Source organism: Somniosus microcephalus, chromosome 10 (genome assembly GCF_052327205.1).
Source record: "Somniosus microcephalus isolate GS21.2 chromosome 10, FLI_Smic_1.0, whole genome shotgun sequence".
Taxonomy (NCBI): Eukaryota; Metazoa; Chordata; class Chondrichthyes; order Squaliformes; family Somniosidae; genus Somniosus; species Somniosus microcephalus.
In genome coordinates this window covers 188,013,581-188,031,835 of record NC_140996.1, presented here as the reverse complement: position 1 = coordinate 188,031,835, position 18,255 = coordinate 188,013,581, and the positions used below count along the sequence as shown (strand labels likewise).

General features: G+C 43.8%; 1 protein-coding gene across 3 annotated transcripts in view; it reads left to right on the top strand.

Annotated features, from left to right (window-relative positions):
* stard13b (StAR related lipid transfer domain containing 13b) overlaps window positions 1–18,255 on the top strand; it is a 730,982-nt gene that overhangs the window by 620,199 nt on the left and 92,528 nt on the right. For all 3 annotated transcript variants that reach the window (XM_085999342.1, XM_085999344.1, XM_085999343.1), the window contains one exon: window positions 14,958–15,029. In XM_085999342.1, coding sequence (XP_085855468.1) covers window positions 14,958–15,029 — 72 coding nt within the window. The remainder of the gene's footprint in view (window positions 1–14,957; window positions 15,030–18,255) is intronic.

The following is an 18,255-nucleotide window of genomic DNA, read 5'->3' as shown; positions in this document are numbered from 1 at the left end:
GACAGACCTGCATTTACATAATTGGCAAATGAACTTCAATATAAATAAGTGTGAGGTAGTACATTTTGGTAGGAAGAATAAGGAGGCCCCATACTCCTTGGAAAATATGGGGTCGATTTTGTTGAACCTGCCGGGAAGAAGGCGGGACTTCCCCTTTTGGGTTCTTGACCCGCCTACTTCGACGTCAGGCCAATCCGCGCGATTTTCCCTTGATTGACCTTGTTGAGCTGTCGGGAAACCCACACGAAACCCCTCAAAATGGGGATTAGGCTAAAAACTGCCTGTTAACAGGCAGTTAATTGGCACTAATCCCTTCCCGCCTGGTTTCGGCGGGTCCCAGTGCGGGGCGGGTACCCGCCACCCCTGAAACTTACGTGGGGAGGGGTTTTGGGCGGGATGGTGGCGGGACCCCCAAAGTCGGGATTTTCCCCCCCACACGCCTGAAACCCCACCTTACGGCTCCAGGAAAATCTAGCCCTATGTGTCTAAATGGGGTAGAGGAACAGAGGGATCTGGAAGTACAAATACACAAATCACTAAAAGTAGTGATACAGATTAATGAGGCCATTTTTTAAAAAGGAAACGAAGCGTGGGGTTCATTTCCAGAGGAATAGAATTGAAAAGCACAGAAGTTATGTTAAACTTTTATAGAACTTGTGGTTAGATCACGCTTAAGAGAACTGTGAACAGTTCTGTTCTCCATATTATAAAAAGGACATAGAGTTACTAGAGAAAGGTATCAGTCCAGTAATTTTTTTTTGCTCTATCAGGAAAGATTGAACAGGCTGGGGCTCTTTTCTCTAGAAAAGAGAAGACTGAGAACATAAGAACATAAGAAATAGGAGCAGGAGTAGGCCAATCGGCCCCTCGAGCCTGCTCCACCATTCAATAAGATCATGGCTGATCTGATCCTAACCTCAAATCTTCCATCACTCTGCATCCACCCGAACCCATGTGATCTCCCGGGAGAGGCGAAAAACCAGATAAAGACCCAATGGCCAATTTGGGAGAAAAAAATCTGGGAAATTCCTCTCCGACCCATCTAGGCGATCGAAATTCTTCCAGGAGATCATTCTGTCCCTATATTTTCTACAGCACTTACCTTCTGTAAAGGCGATCTCCACCCCAGCCAGGAACAGGAATAAAACCATCTCCTGAAATCTAACACAGAATTAGAACACAGTAGGAGCAGAACAAGGCTACACGGCCCCTGGGCCCGCTCCACTACCCACAGGGCCATGACCATTCCGAACCTAGACTCATGTCCAATTTCCTGCCCGCTCCCCGTAACCCTTAATTCCCTTTACTTCTAGGAAACTATCTATTTCTGTTTTAAATTTATTTAATGATGTAGCTTCCACAGCTTTCTGGGGCAGCAAATTCCACAAACCTACCACCCTCTGAGTGAAGAAGTTTCTCCTCATCTCAGTTTTGAATGAGCAGCCCCTTATTTTAAGATTATGCCCCCTAGTTCTAGTTTCACCCATCATTGGGAACATCCTCACCGCATCCACCCGATCAAGCCCCTTCACAATCTTATGTTTCAATAAGATCGCCTCTCATTCTTCTGAACTCCAATGAGTAGAGTCCCAATCTACTCAACCTCTCCTCATATGACCACCCCCTCATCCCCGGGATTAACCGAGTGAACCTTCTTTGTACTGACTCGAGAGCAAGTATGTCTTTTCTTAAGTATGGACACCAAAACTGTATGCAGTATTCCAGGTGCGGTCTCACCAATACCTTGTACAACTGAAGCAATACCTCCCTGTTTTTATATTCCATCCCCCTAGCAATAAAAGCCAACATTCCATTGGCCTTCTTAATCACTTGCTGCACCTGCATACTAACTTTTTGAGTTTCGTGCACCAGGACCCCCAGATCCCTTTGTACTACAGTACTTTCCAGTTTCTTGCCATTAAGATAATAACTTGCTCTATGATTTTTCCTGCCAAAGTGCATAACCTCACACTTTCCAGTATTGTATTCCATCTGCCAAATCTCTGCCCACTTACTTAGCCTGTCTATGTCCCTTTGCAGGTTTTTTATGTCCTCCTCACTCACTACTTTCCGTCCCATCTTTGTATCATCTGCAAACTTTGATATGTTACACTCGGTCCCCGCCTCCAAATGGTTAATATAGATTGTAAAGAGTTGGGGACCCAGCACTGACCCCTGTGGAACACCACTAGTTACTGGTTGCCAATCTGAGAACGAACCATTTATCCCAACTCTCTGCTTTCTGTTAGAGAGCCAATCCTCCACCCACGCCAGAATATTACCCCCAATCCCGTGATTTTTTATCTTGAGCAATAATCTTTTGTGTGGCACCTTGTTAAATGCCTTTTGGAAGTCTAAATACACTACGTCCACTGGTTCCCCTTTATCCACCCTGTATGTTACTTCCTCAAAAAACTCCAGCAAATTTGTCAAACATGACTTCCCCTTCATGAAACCATGCTGAGTTTGTCCTATTAAATTATGTTTATCCAAATGTCCCGTTACTGTCTCCTTAATAATGGACTCTAACATTTTACCAACCACAGATGTTAGGCTAACAGGTCTATAGTTTCCAGCCTTCTGCCTACTACCCTTTTTAAATAAGGGTGTTACATTAGCAGTTTTCCAATCTGCCGGGACCTTTGCTGAGTCCAGTGAGTTTTGGAAAATTATTACCAATGCATCCACAATCCCTACCGCTACTTCCCTCAAGACCCTAGGATGCAAGCCATCAGGTCCAGGGGATTTATCCGCCTTGAGTCCCATTATTTTACCAAGTACCACTTCCTTAGTGATTTTAATCATATTTAGTTCCTCCTCCCCTAGAGCCCCCTGTTTGTCCAGTGTTGGGATATTCTTAGTGTCCTCTACTGTAAAGACTGATACAAAATAATTGTTCAGTGTTTTTGCCATCTCCATGTTTCCCACCATTAATTTCCCGGTCTCATCCTCTAAGGGACCAACATTTACTTTAGCCACCCTTTTTCTTTTTATATAACTATAGAAACTTTTACTGTCTGTTTTTATATTTTTTGCTAATTTACTTTCATAATCTATCTTCCCTTTCTTAATCAATCTTTTTGTTATTTTTTGCTGTCTTTTAAAGACTTCCCAATCTTCCATCCTCCCACTAGATTTGGCTACCTTATATGCCCTTGTTTTTAGTCGGATACTATCCTTAATTACTTTACTTAGCCACGGATGGCTATCTTTTCTTTTACACCCTTTTTTCCTCAGTGGAATATATTTTTTTTGGAAGTTGTAAAATAACTCCTTAAATGTACACCACTGGTCATGTACCGTCTTACCCTTTAATCTATTTTCCCAGTCCACCCTAATTAATTCCACTCTCATACCTTCATAGTCTCCTTTATTCAAGCTCAGCACGCTTGTTTGAGATCCAACCTTCTCACCCTCTAATTGAATATGGAACTCAACCATGTTATGGTCACTCATTCCAAGGGGATCCTTTACTAGGACATTTTTAATTAATCCTGTCTCATTACACAGGACCAAATCTAAGGTTGCTTGCCCCCTGGTCGGTTCAGTTACATACTGCTCAAGAAACCCATCCCTAATACACTCAATGAACTCATCCTCAAGGCTGCTCTGCCCAATTTGATTTGTCCAGTTAATATGATAATTAAAATCCCCCATAATTATAGCTGTTCCCTTATTACAAGCCTCAATTATTTCCTGATTAATACTCCGTCCAACAGAGTTGCAACTGTTCGGAGGCCTATAGACTACACCCACTAGTGTTTTTCTCCCCTTATTATTCCTTATCTCCACCCAAACTGTTTCACTATCCTTTTCTCTCCAGTTTTGAAGAAGGGTCAAACCCGAAACGTCAACTCAAATTTCTCTCCACGGATGTTGCCTGACTTGCTGAGTTTTTCCAGCATTTTCTGTTGTTTTTGTTTCACTATCCTGCTCCTTTGACCCAATATCATTTCTCTGTATTATAGTGATTCCTTCCTTTATTAACATAGCCACCCCACCTCCTCTCCCTTCCTGCCTGTCCTTCCTGATTGTTAAATAACCTGGTATGTTTAATTCCCAGTCATGGTCACCCTGCAGCCATGTTTCTGTAATGGCCACAAGATCATACCCATATGTCATTATTTGTGCCGTTAACTCATTCGTTTTGTTACGAATGCTACGTGCATTCAGATAAAGAACTTTCAAATATGTTTTGTAAGACTGAGGGGTGACCTGGTGGAAGTCTTTAAGGTTTTAAAGGATTTGATGGGGTAGACATAGTGAAGATGTTTTCACTTGTAGGCAAGAACCGAACTAGGGGCCATAAATATAAGATAGTCACTAATAAACGCAATAGGGAATTCAGCAGAAACTTCTTTACACAGAGAGTGGTTAGAATGTGGAACTCGCTACCACGGGGAGTCGTTGAGGCGAATAATATTGATGTATTTAAGGGGAAGCTAGATAAGCACATGAAGGAGAAAGGACTAGAAGGATGTGTATATGGAGTTGGATGAAGAAGGGTGGGAGGAGGCTCGTGTGGAGCATAAACACTGGCATGGAACTGTTGGGCCAAATGGCCCGTTTCTGTGCTGTAAATACTTTGTAACTTTGTAAACTTCTCTGGGAAACGTCTCAAAGCGTTTCAGAGAAATTACTTTTGAAGTGTAGTCACTGTTGTTATCAAGGCAACTATGGCAGCCAATTTGCACACAGCAAGATTCCACAAATAGCAGCAGTGTTGGTTGCATCTATCTCTAACTCGTGGTCTCTTTGAGTTGAGCCTCCCTGCAGGGAGTGCAGGAGTGCTGAATTTAATCCACTGAGTTGATATAAACATGGGGCTGAAGTTGATCTGTTGTTCGACCAGGCATGCTTTATGCAGTTCAATGCACCACGCATGACCTTACAATCTCCTGTAACTTGTTAAGAGAATGTTTTCCAATTTTAGAAATCAGCATTTTCAGCTCTCCATTTTGGTTTATTTTAGTAGGAATGGATAGAAGTGCAAATTACTTCAGTTTTCTGTTGCCTGAGTTTGTTCTATGCAATCTTAGTCTTACCAACAGAAAGTTGAGCAATCAGGGCCCTCTACAATAATCATTTTGTGCCTCTCCCAGTGTTTTAACATCTACTTAGCTAGTCAAGCACCAGTCCAGGATGTTAAACCAGCTCTGGCGAGTGTAAAACTGAGGGGGCAAAATTGGGTCGCGCCCCCTCTTCAGGTGCTGCGAGTGAATATCACGGCGCTATGTGCCGCAGTGCCACATGTGCCGGCATGTAGTGCCACGGTACTGCAGGCCTCCCTCCCTTTATTAAAGGGGAGTGGCCTAGCACAACCCGGGGCCCAGCTGGGCCACCAGAGATTGGAGTGCCGGCAAAAGCCCCTCAAGAGGAGAGCCGGGCTCACGGAGCGCAGTCGGCACTCTGCGGGGGCACTTCACAGGAGGCCGGAGACAGCAACGGGGGCAGGTGCTGGCAGGCAGCCAGCAACAAAAGTGGTTGCCCGGCATCCCCCCTTTAATTTGCACTGCACGTACGCCCCTCTGACCCTGTCAGACATAGCGTCTGGTGGTAAGTCAGGGGGCGCTACCAAAGATTGCGGCCAGGGCACGAGCGCTGTGCTGCGCACGATGATGACTTCATCGCTGGAGGCAAAGTGCCGCGGGGCGCTAAAGGTTACCGCCGCCGCTAACCTCCCGCTGAAATTCGTTGGAGGCATTAACGGCACCGCGCCTGGGCCCTAGTTGCTTTGCGCCCTGTTAGCGCCCTCTTAGGGTGCTAATGGAAGGCGCAAATCATCTGAATTTTCCCCCCAAAGAAATTAAGCAGAGCAGCAAAGTTTTACCGCCCCGTTTACCGATAAAGCCATTTCTGGATTTTGAAAGGCCGATTTATAGATCTGTGAGAAGAGCAGCAAAGCATTCAATAATTAACCTTGGAATTTTGAAATCAAAAACCAAAGTAAACCGCAATCAAGTTTTAAAGATATCATGCATTGCCTGCTTGTGTAGATTGTACTTTAATGAATTTTTGGTTAGTTCTGGCCTTCTTTGTACTTGTAACGATACTTAAATCGGAAATTAGGAGGAATTTCTTCTCTCGGAGATTCGTGAATCTTTGTAATTCTCTTCCCCAGAGAGCTGTGGAGGCTGAGTCATTGAATATATTTAAGGTGGAGATAGACAGATTTTTGAAAGGTAAGGGAGTCGAGGGTTATGGGAGTTGAGGCCAAGATCAGATCAGCCATGATCTTGTTGAATGGCAGAGCAGGCTTGAGGGGCCAAATTACCTACCCCTGCTCCTACGTCTTATGTTCTTATGTTTAAACATCTAGGGGGAGAAATTCAGTAGGCTGCGCCACCCATTAGTGCCTTAAGAGGGCGCTAAGTGGGTCGCAAGCCAACTGGCGCCCAGGCGCGGCACTGTCCACGCCTCCCGCTAAATTCCGCGGGACGTTAGTGGTGGCGCTACCCGTTAGCGCTGCGCCGCTGCCAATGATGTCATCGCCTGATTTACCGCTAGACGCTATGTCCAACCGGTTCAGGGGGGCCTACCTGCGGCCGGGGAGGCGCAAATTCAAGGGGAGGTGCGGGGCAGCCATTTTTGTTGCTGGCCGCCTGCCAGCACCTGCCTGCGCTCCCGCCCCCGGCCTCCTGAACCCCCCCCCCCCCCCCCCCGCGGCGTGCTGGCTGCGTTCCACGAGCCCGGTACTTCTTTTCGGTGCCAGGTTCTTTTGCCTGCACTCCCGATCCTCGGGGGCCCAGCTGGGCCCCAAATCGTGCTGCACAAGGCCCCTCCCCTTTAAGAAGGGGAGGAAGTCCTGCAATACAGCAGCGCGACGTGCCGCAGCGTGTGGCGCTGCGGCACGTTGCACCACGATATTCAGTTGCAGCGCCCCAAGAGGGATGCAGGGCGCCTCCAGTAGCGCCGCGCTTCCCTTTGGGGCGCTAGCACTCAATTTCCGGCGGGCGGCCGCGAATGCTTCCAGGGCGCTACTTTTAGCGCCCTGGCGAGGCTGGCGCCCCAAACGGGGCTATACTCAATTTCTCCCCCCTAAACCTTGACATTTTTGATTTTCCAGGAGGGAGAATGAAACCTACAGCTGAGCAGTGCTTCAAGTCTTTTGAACAGTTTCTGCTTGTCTATTTAAAGCACCCCTGAGCGGAGTGTTGCTCAGCTGATTAAAATGTGGGTGAGCAGCAAACTTTAGAAGCTCAGTGGTAGTGGGTGGGGTGGGTGCTTAGACTTCTCGTGGAGCCTGCATTCTGCAATAGTTTTCTCCCACCAACAGCAACACTGCACCAGTTAATATAGTAACTGCAACAACAACTTGCGCTGCGAGTGAATATCACGGCGCTACGTGCAGCAGTGCCACGCGCGCCGGCACGTAGCGCCGCGGTACTGCAGGCCTTCCTCCCCTCATTTTCTGTAAAAGAAAAGAAAGACTTGCATTTATACAGCGCCTTTCACCACCACTGGACATCTCAAAGCGCTTTACAGCCAATGAGGTACTTCTGAAGTGTAGTCACTGTTGTAACTCCGCACCAGTGTTTTTATTGTAGAGAAGAAAGTCCCAAGCCGCAGCAAAGAGGCGTAAAGAAAAAAAAATTCAGCAGAATTCATGGTGCAAAAAAAATACTATGCCGAAGGGTCTAGCTGTTTCATTGTTAAATGAACTCGAGCTGAATGGGTGAGCTAATTGCTACCTGCTCATTCTAGTTTCCCCAACAGAAAACTGCCACATCCTCCTTCGAAAGCTCACTAACAAGGAATTAACGGGCCTTAATAATCAACAGCAGCTGCTTCAATAGCAGTTTTGGGGGCAGAAAACAGGAAGAAATACAGAAAAGGAACAACAGCCTGGCAGATTCCATTTATCTCCCAATTTTCCACCATTTTTAATGCCTATCTATGCCAGTCCCCTTTAGTGACCCCCCCCCCCCCAAACAAGAATCCTTGTCGCCGCACCTGTTGACCTCCCTGACAAACAACCGTTCATTCAGTAGATTGCGGCTAACATCCTCTCCGGAGAACATCAAAGCAGCTTCATCTCGAAATCCCTCTTAATTTTTTTGTTTTGCTTTGGCATAAACTGACAGAACAACCGATCGGGCATTCCATTGGAATTGATGCATCATATTCAAATCAACCTGAACTCTGTTATGGGGTAACTATTTAATCTCTAAAGCTGTTTGATAGCTCAAACCTTTAAATACAATTCGACTGAGAAAGTTCTGCATTTTTGTGTCAGTTAAAGACTGCGAATTGGAGGAACAGCTGCTTTGTGATTCTGGTCAAGGGGCTGTATTGGAAAGTCACTTCACTGCCCACAACCCCTTAATTAGTCAGCAGCTGCTTTTGCTTTTTCTGTGTTAGCCTTAACTTTAACTACAACCACCCTATAAAGTTGCCGTGTTGTCAAGAGTAATGAATGAGTCAGGAAATAGCAGCTGTTAATGGTGGCGCTCTTTAAAATAATTTTTGTGCTTTAGTAAATTGGCCATTTGTAGTGGGAATGAGACCGAACCTGTTCTCCAGAGAGACTCCTATTTTGCATAAGTGAATCTAAAATTATAAATGGTTTCCATTTCAGTGAAGCCCATTATCAGTAGTTATAGAATCACAGTACAGCACAGAAGGAGGCCATTCGGCCCATCAAGTTGTAGAATGAAGTATTTTTTTTAACCTTTCTCCATTCTGCCTTTACAACAGATCTGCCAACTGAGAACTGCCCCTTTTTGAGTGACATTTGATTTGATTTTTGAATGTGGTGCTCAGGCTGCAGTTATACTGACAGTTTCACATTGATGCAAAACAGTTTCAGGTGCCCATCAATGCAACGGTACAGGTCAATGACCTGATAGTCTCTCTCTGCATAGGATTTACACTGGGTGCCATATATCGCTACCCATTGTTAAGTTGCATTTTAGTCTTATCAAAATTTATTAGAATTTCATTGTTCTATTACCAGTAATGGTATTGACTGTTTGTTTGTTTCTTGGCTTGCAAGTCAGAATTTCATGTTTATGAACAGCAGCAGAATTAAGCCCAGGCCTAGCCTTTTCTGGCTAAGAAACTTCAGTGGCAGTTTTATGTTGCTTACTTGCTGTCGATGGCACCTGATGACTTCGGGCAATGTAAAGATTCATAGTTGTGCGAAACATGCAAGTCTGTTGTAACTTTTATAGTAAAGCTGTGTTTTTAAATACATTAAAAATAAAATAATTGAATCATATGTCGTTTTGCCTCCTATTCCTAAAACTGTCTGCCTTTTTTTAGTGGTTTACAGACCTGTTGCTCCCTCAATAATAGATATAAAATGCAGAAATGAGCAATAGAGGCGTATTCTGACAGTCAGATAGCCTGACGTGAATGTTTACAGGCCTGTATATTCCAATTGGTACTGTATCAGTAATGGTGAGTACATGCAAAGTCAAAAAAAAGCAGGCACAGCAAAAAGTTACTGAGAACTTAAAAAAAAAAAAAAATCTTTTTCCAGTCTCCTTCCAAAATTCCGATCAAAGAGAGACTGAGATTTCCCTGTCTGCTTTTTAACCAACGCAGCCTTCAGCATTTTTTCCATTCTGTGCTGACATGTAGGAGTAATGTCTGTGAAGCCCCACCCCATCCAGACTGATTCCAAGGCTTAGCCCATTTTAACTGAGGGGTTGGATTTCTTGGTATGTAGATACTTTCAATCTGGTTGTAGAAGGATGTAGTGGAAGCTGTGTTTTCCTGCTGGAGTGTGAGGCTGATTTGAATATTTATTTCATAAGGTAGCACCTCTATCTATCTGGATTGTTCACGTTGGAATAAATCGGTGTATCAAATAGCACAGACAGATGACAGTGGATAGACAGTATAGGCTCAGTGCTGCCATTTCTGCATAATATCTAAATGATAAAGCTGGCCTAATAAAACCATTTAATGCCTAAGCAACCCAGGTCTATCATGATTCTGCCAAGTAAGTACTTTTTTCTTTTCTAATTTTACAGCAAACTTTTTTCAATAGTTTCACCAAGAGCTGTGTTTTTGACAGAGGCGTTCTTCGTGCCTAAAGCATTTTATAGAAAAATGGTAAATTTTCCTGACACAAAGTCAGTTGTGTTAGGTGCAGTTACAGTGGCTGGCTTGTATTCTCATACAGCCCTGTAAATGTAGCGCCCACAGGCTTTTGTAGCAGTCTGCTTAATAGATGATTGACCAACTTCAACGATAACGCAAGTGTTCTATATAAGAATGATTTTTGGGGGAGGGGAGGTAATGCAAACTATTAGCAAATAACGATATTTCGATTTTCAGTGGTATCCATTTAGAGATCTGTACATTAGTTGGTAAGGGAATGTGATTCTTTTATTTTCTACAGATCCAAATGAAGTAGGACTTTCTTTTCATTCTGTTTGTCTTTTGTGTGACTTTATTTTGCCATGATGCCATCCCTATTGACTCTTAGCAGTCAGTTCAGTGTTTAAAAAAATGAAACAGTGAATGCAAAAACATGGAAACAGCTGTCCATATCATCCCGTATTTTATTTTTGTTCTCCTGTGAACCACATGCCAGATGCTACAGTTTTGTTCTATGAGGTGAGATGTTATCTGGCATACCATTCCCGCTCTTTGGGGGCTTGAAAGGTAAAGAACTGACGACGTGAAAAGCTTCTTGCAGCCAATATTCTCATTGGCCATGCACTGAGAGGGAACACAAAAGCTTTTTATTTGCTCAGTCACCGTGCTTGCTCCTGTCAGACCACCTTGGCAGACGCCAACTGCTGCAATCCACCGTGCTCCAGATTACTGATTACTGGCACGTAATACACACACACACACACACACACACACACACACACACACACACCTCAGCAGCTATTTGCCTTCTCCCACTGAAAACAAGAGTCCGAAGAGATGTTAAAAGTGAACTTTTTTGCCACGAGCTTATCAGAATTAATTATCATATTGCAAAAAATATGCATATTTTTCAGAAGCAAGTAAACCTCAACATGATTGAAACACCAGGTGATTTATTCCTTTCAGGACTATGGGCTGACCAATTCGATCAGTGTAGGCTAAATATTCACATTTTCGTGGCTAATGTCATCTCCTGAAATCCTCAAGCATTAGTGCAGGGGTGAACTTCAATTGCGAATCATGATTAATGGACTTCAGGAGCTGTTTAAATACCAGACGGATGGTGCACTGCATTAATCATCACTTCAAGCAGTCTATCCATCATTACAGCTTTATAAAGCAATGTCTGAAACCCTGAATTTTTCTGCTACTTCCTCTTTAAATTGAGACCACAGCAAAGTGATCACATGCAGGCTATGTTTTCTGAAGTTTGAAATTATGGTTCTGTTACATTGTAAATTTTGCAAATTACTGCAGTCTGTTGTAAGTTTAAAAAGGCACTGTGTTAGTTTTGTGTGTGTGTTCATATAGTATTCCAACACTGAGTAGAATGCTTTGAAAGTGCCACTTGAGAGCTGCCAGACTGGAAACTAGGAAAGTTTGTACTGTTAACAAATATGATACCTGCGCAAATATGATACATGCAGCAATATGGACAGTTGAACTGTGGTTTATTGATGTCCTGTGCCCCCTATTCCTTCCTGAACCAACTCTGCAGCATGCACCTGCCTCTCCTCAGGGTAAGGCTAGTTTCTTCAGGCGCCCCTATGTATAGGCAGCCCAGTAGACACTCGTTGAGGATAACGAAGTGGGAGGTTAGGCACGCACCCTCCCACCTCACTAAAATATTACTGCAAGAAGGCTGACGTATTGCAGGGAAACTTCAGTACAGTCAGGGCAGAGAGCTGCTGGTGTCAAAACACAGTACCTGGTACATCCTGGATTCATAGGATGGAATCCACCATTCACCCTGAAATGCAGTGGTCATGCTTTGAAGCAGGACTAGCTCATTCAGACCATATTCACTCTGAGTCTTTCAGTTATTTGTATTAGTTCATTGTGAATGTAAGTAGCAACAACCCTATCACTGTAAACGTTCTCTTTTGGATGATGATGTATAATTGTGTGGGGCCCTACTCCAAGCCCAGAGGTGTGTGTCTGTCTGCATGTGCAACTGTGTATGTGCACGTATGTCTGCAGGCATATTCCTCCACTTGTGTGAGTGCATGTCTATCTTCTAGGAGCTTTACAATGACTTTGTGACAGCGTATCCAATTAGCAGCTGAACCAAAATCAGTTGTGGGGTTTCAGTGGAGTGAATTTGCTGGTTGTGATTTATTTTAACTTTTTGGTAAATTTAAAATCATTGCTATTGGGGCACAAGTTTAACGATCTTATATTTATAGTTTTAACGGTCCAGTGTCTTTCCTGGCAGAGATTACCTTATTGACTTATTATTATCTGTTGCATGGCATTATAGAACAGTTATGTGGCTCTGGGTGTGGTTATCAAATAGACATAACTGGACTCACAGATTATGGACAACAAACCAAAAAGAAATGTACACTCCCTGCATCTTCATCAGGTCAAATTCCTCCCAAGTTGGGCCCCATTCCTCGAATACTGAGAATGGCATGTAGATGCGGGCCTCTCCTAGCCCTAGCAGACCTCCCAGGTATGCTCTGAGGAGAGTAGGATATGAAGTTGAGATTTTTACAGTGGGGAACTGTAATCTTCATGACAACTTCCTCTTTCTATCAACCCCTGCCCTTGCTGCAAAATGTCAGCAATTCCCTCTGTATTTCCTCATAATTGGCTGTAGCTTTGAAAATTTTCCATCAGGTGATATGATTTTTATCTGCCTCTGTCAGTACTAGCCAGATTTTGAGTCTACTTCTGGTAGTCACATCAATGTCTCCAGCACTGTGTGTGGTTGGTGTGGACTCATGCCAGGGATTTCATTGATTGGATTCTAGTATTCTTCTTGCATCATTTTGTTGTGATTGCTCCTCATGTCGCATTTTTATTGATACTGTTATCATTGTCAGGAAAATAAACAGCCCAGTTCCACGGAATCAAATCATTATCCATAATGCCCACTGGTAGATAGGGCTGGTCATTTTTTCCTGAGTTAAAAACACAAGTTCTAATCTAAAGCAACATTCTACAATTGCTTAAAAATCTTCAGTTTCTCACTCCAATTAAGAACACAGTTGTAGAATTCTCTTGATGTGTATTTGTTCTGCTTGATCTAATATATTCTAGACACTAGCTTTTGAATTGTGTTTTCATGAAATGGTGACTGCTAAGTTCCAGCTAGCCTTTCCGTTTTCAAAAACTTCATAATATTGCGAGGTACTTACTTGAAAAGGTACTGAAAGGTGTGGTAAGGTATGCTTTAGGTACCTTTTTAGGAATGGTGTGCAGATTTGCTTTCTGAGTGACTCCTGTAAAGCAGCTTGGAGTTGGACTATCGTTAAAGGACCTTGTTGATGTCATTAATAGTTTTTCCAGACTAGTTGGAATCCAGGAATAGCTTCCCCTGAAAGTCTGCCATGTTGCCAGTGACAGGAAATCTTTCAGCAATGTGGTGCTTGCCAGGTTTTTTTTTGCCCCCTTAGGATATAAATTATATTAATTAAAATGTGTGAAGATAAACACCATTAATGAGATCGTTGTGTAAACCATTGTGTGCACCTGGTGCCTTACAGGACAGCCTTTTTGATTAGAAAGATCAGTACAGATGATACAGATCAGTACATCCCATTGAATATAAAACTGTACAGTCAGCCCTTTTGACTCCAGAATTGTTGGCGCCACAACCGTACCACATATGGATCACTCTTTGTGTGAAGAAAAGCTTGCCTTTTACCACTCTGTGTCTATATTGCCTTCTAAAAGGCAAGTTCAGGAAGAAGACAGTGCTCCTTTAAATCATCACAACTTTGTCATCTTCACAGATGTTCAGAGAAGACATTTGCCAACTTTTGTTTCAACAGAACTGATTAGTTACAACTGTGTATCTGCCTTGTGCATCACATCTATCAGCTGTGACAGATCTGATGACCATTTGTTGTCTGTAGTGAGACTACAGGTGTCATGATAGAGTGGTAGCGCAGTTATGTTTTAAGACAGGCCAGTGCATCATAATCTCTTCAGGGAACCACTGGGAATAAGCATGACAGAGCACCTCTCACCCAGGTTGACTGGAGGTCAGGGAACTTGCTGCAAACTGCAGCAGCTCCCGGGTAATGACCAGAAAATGGGTGGGGCTGTGGGGGGGGATATTCCGATTGCATAAGATTGGCTTTTTCAATAATCAAGAAGCCGGTTCTAAGACTGACACTGCATATATTTGTATGGCCTATGCAAACTAGGATTTTCATGCATTTCAAAGTGTATTCATTTATAACCAAAAATGGTCAAACACTAACAAAAGATTGTCGGTTTTCCTCAGGACAGATTAATTAGTATTTGAAACAGTGCTTACCACATCAGCCGCGATTGATCTCTACGCTGTGTAGTCTCCTAGTTATAAGCAACACAGGCACTGAAACACAAGAATTCTATTTTTCCCACTGTCTAAATGGAATGCACCATTTGGAAATGCTTGAATCTCACACCAAACGTGAGACTCTGTCTGGTTATCCGTGCTGTGACCATTTGTTTTTCTCCACAGTTCTGCACTGTACTGTAGAGCTCTTTTTAGGTTCACAAGATGGCTGGGAAGTTAAAACAAAAGAAGAGGAAATTGGCAGAGAGTGCGCGTTCTATCCATCACCTCCTATTCATCTTTTCACAAGCTTACTTGTACATTTTGTGCCAGCGGCCCTCTCCGCCAAATGGTCCAAAACTATTGAAGGGTTCTTGTCACCAAATTCTACATTTCATTCACATTGTTCAGCTAATCCATTGAAGGAGCTTTATTCATTGAGAGCCACCTTGTTTAGTTGCCAGTGGAGTCCGATGCCCATTTTTTTGAGGGACGATACAATTAAGCATAGTGCTTGTGTCTGAATGTTGAACGGTTTTTAATGTGCCTTTCATTTCTTTTCTTTTTTTTCCAGAGATTGAAGCCAAGGAAGCATGTGACTGGTTGCGAGCGGCTGGATTTCCTCAGTATGCACAATTGTATGAAGGTAGGTTTGGGTATTGTCTCCTGTGACATGCACAGAATCAGATGTCACTCAGTGGATAAACAGATATGTTTAGTGAGGAAAGTGCACCTCATTCCACACAACAAATCCAGAGCAGATCTTGTTTGCTTCATTACTGAACTGGGGCCTCGTTATTGAACTGGGGATCTTTTATAATGTCAAGAACTATACCAACCTGTTGACACAACTGGTTATTTCAGCAAACAATAAAGAGAGATATTAATCCAAATTGGAAAGGTGAAAAAAGAATACTGGCTCCCCAATGGTGCAATAGTGAGATGCACTACATGATATGGTATTGAGCCACAAGGAGCAAGTACAGGAAACTCTCTTTTAACCGGCACCTAAATATCCGGAAATCTCTCTTAACCGGCAAAATTCAGGAGTAGGTTCAGGTAAGTTTTACTATATATTAGTGGCCGTGTAACCGGGGTTCCTGCACCTGTGGCCGTGCAACAGGGACTCCTGGATCTGTGGCCATGTAACCGGGGCTCCTGCACCTGTGGCCGTGTACAGGGCTCTCGTACCTTGGTAAGTATACCTCCCTGTAATCCGGATTTTTTGATCAACCGGCACCACGTTGGTGCCGGATAAAAAAGAGTTTCCTGTACGTCCAAGTTTGATCTCTGGTCTGTGCTAAATCAGTTGCTCTCAACCAGTGTAGCACTAGATCTCTGTCCCCAGGGTAGGGAGAGGAATATTTAGCCGGGGTTCCTGCTCCTGATCACTAGCCAGTAACAGCTGCTGGAAAGTACAGATATGTGGATGTCAGGAGAGGATCAGCAGCCAGAAATTGATTCTTGAATCTCATGATTTTGTTAAGGTTTTGTCAGTGCTTGCAATTCACACAAGAAATTTAAATGTAGCTTTCTACATGCTTCATTTTTCTTATTGTGGTGTGAACATTTAAAAAAAAAGTTGCCTCCAGTCTCTGGATTTATGAGTGCTGGCAATGCTGAGTCATGATCAGGCTTAGTTTGTATTCCCCTTCACTGTCGTGGTTGCATAGCCTGTTGACACCCACTGTCTAAGCTCGCACATGAAAAATGGCCACTTGAGTGAAGGCTTTTAGCAACTGTCGAACGCTAAGGCCGAGCATGAGTTATTGCCTTCAGGAGAGGAAAGGGGAGAAAATGAGACAGAGTTGGGTGGGGAACTTCACAAGAATGATGTGTACTGATTACCAGCACAAGCTTTAAAACAAGCTTGCTGTTGTTGCACGTACACTAGAGCACTATCTGCTTGCCTATCGTGGAGTGACAGGAATGTTGTCACTGACGGGCTCTGAAGGTAGACACAAAAACATTTCCGAGAATTTTAATAACGGGAATCTATTCTTCAGTCCGGCAAGATCTTGGTCAGCTTACATGCCACCGGCAAGGATTTGCGTATAATGACATCTGTTGAACTGCGCTTGTAGTGGAAAACCCAGCGCATTCTGCGGAAACTGGGAGGGTGGGCAGTTAATGCTCCGAGTTACTTACCCGCCCTGGAGCCGCCAAGATCGCACTCTCCGTGATTTTAACCTGCCCACCTGAGCAGGCAGATAGGGCTCCGCCCAAAGCCACCAGGGTTCGTCTTGGCATATGTCATCAGGAGCCGACTGAAATTTTAACACGGGTCTGAGTGGAGAAGCCACAGTGACTTTCCCACCAGGCTTACAGGGAACATGAGGATCAGGCCCAGAAGAAGCCAAAAAAGGTAAATTTGTTACTTTTCTTTGTAGGGCCAGGATGAGCAGCAGTAATCCCCAGGCTCCTCAAGGAATGTTTAGGCCTTCCTGCCCCGGACTACCACCTCCCTCCCTTCCCTCGCACAAGACACTCCCGGAACCCCCTTCCTCACATCCACCTGCATACCGGATGCAGGCAGCCGGTTCCCATTCTGGGCAGGATGTGGACGGACAGCACATTAATGGGTTAAAATAGCCCAGGCCTGTTTTCTGAATCTGGGTGAGTTTAAAACTCACCTCGCCACCCACCCGCCCAGAGGTAAAATTGGGGCCCCAGGTATTCACTCAATAAAATCCTGTGCATTGTAACGTACCTTTATGGAAATTAGTCTCTTGAACCAAAAGCTCTTTGAAATAAAAGAATAAATCAGTCATACAAAAGGAGCTGTGATTTAATGGCTCTCATGACCATCTCTCCCAATGTGTAACAGGGGCCCTTGCAGACATTAGACCATATGGTGAAGGAGTGTTCATACCTGTGTGTGTCTAAAACAGCTTCAGTATTCTGGATATTTTGTATGGTTTTGATAGTAATATTGGACAAAGTTATGGTTATTCTGCAACATTTTTACTGAAGTATTCTAATTGTATTCCAGCTCATTGGCAATTTCATGAATGGCTATCTTTTATAATTTATATCCACAGTGACTGGAATTTTAAGCAAATGCTCAAAGAAAGAAAGAAAGATTTGCATTTATATAACGCCTTTCATGACCACCGGATGTCCCAAAGCGCTTTATAGCCAATGAAGTACTTTTGAAGTGTAGTCACTGTTGTAATGTGGGAAACGCAGCAGCCAATTTGCGCACAGCAAGCTCCCGCAAACAGCAATGTGATAATGACCAGATAATCTGTTTTTGTTATGTTGGTTGAGGGATAAATATTGGCCAGGTCACCAGGGATAACTCCCCTACTCTTCTTTGAAATAGTGCCATGGGATCTTTTACACCTACCTGAGAGTGCAGACAGGGCCTCAGTTTAACGCCTCATCTGAAAGACGGCACCTCCGACAGTGCAGCACTCCCTCAGCACTGCACTGGAGTGTCAGTCTAGATTTTTGAGCTCAAGTCTCTGGAGTGGGTCTTGAGCCCACAACCTTCTGACTCAGAGGCAAGGGTGCTACCCACTGAGCCACAGCTGACACTGGTTATAGATTCTAAGCTCCACTTCAGAGTCTTAAGCACATAATCTAGGCTGACACTTCAGTGCAGGACTGAGTGAGTACTGCTCTATTGGAGGTGCCATCTTTCAGATAAGATGGTAAACTGAGGCCCTGCCTGTCCTCTCAAGTGGACATATTTGAAGAAGAGTAGGGGAGATCTGGGATTCTGGCCAACATTTATCCTTCAACCAATATAACTAAAACGGATTATCTGGTCAGTTATCTGTTGCTATAAAAACAGATAGTAAGAGTTTTTATAGTTATATAAAAAGAAAAAGGGTGGCTAAAGTAAATGTTGGTCCCTTAGAGGATGA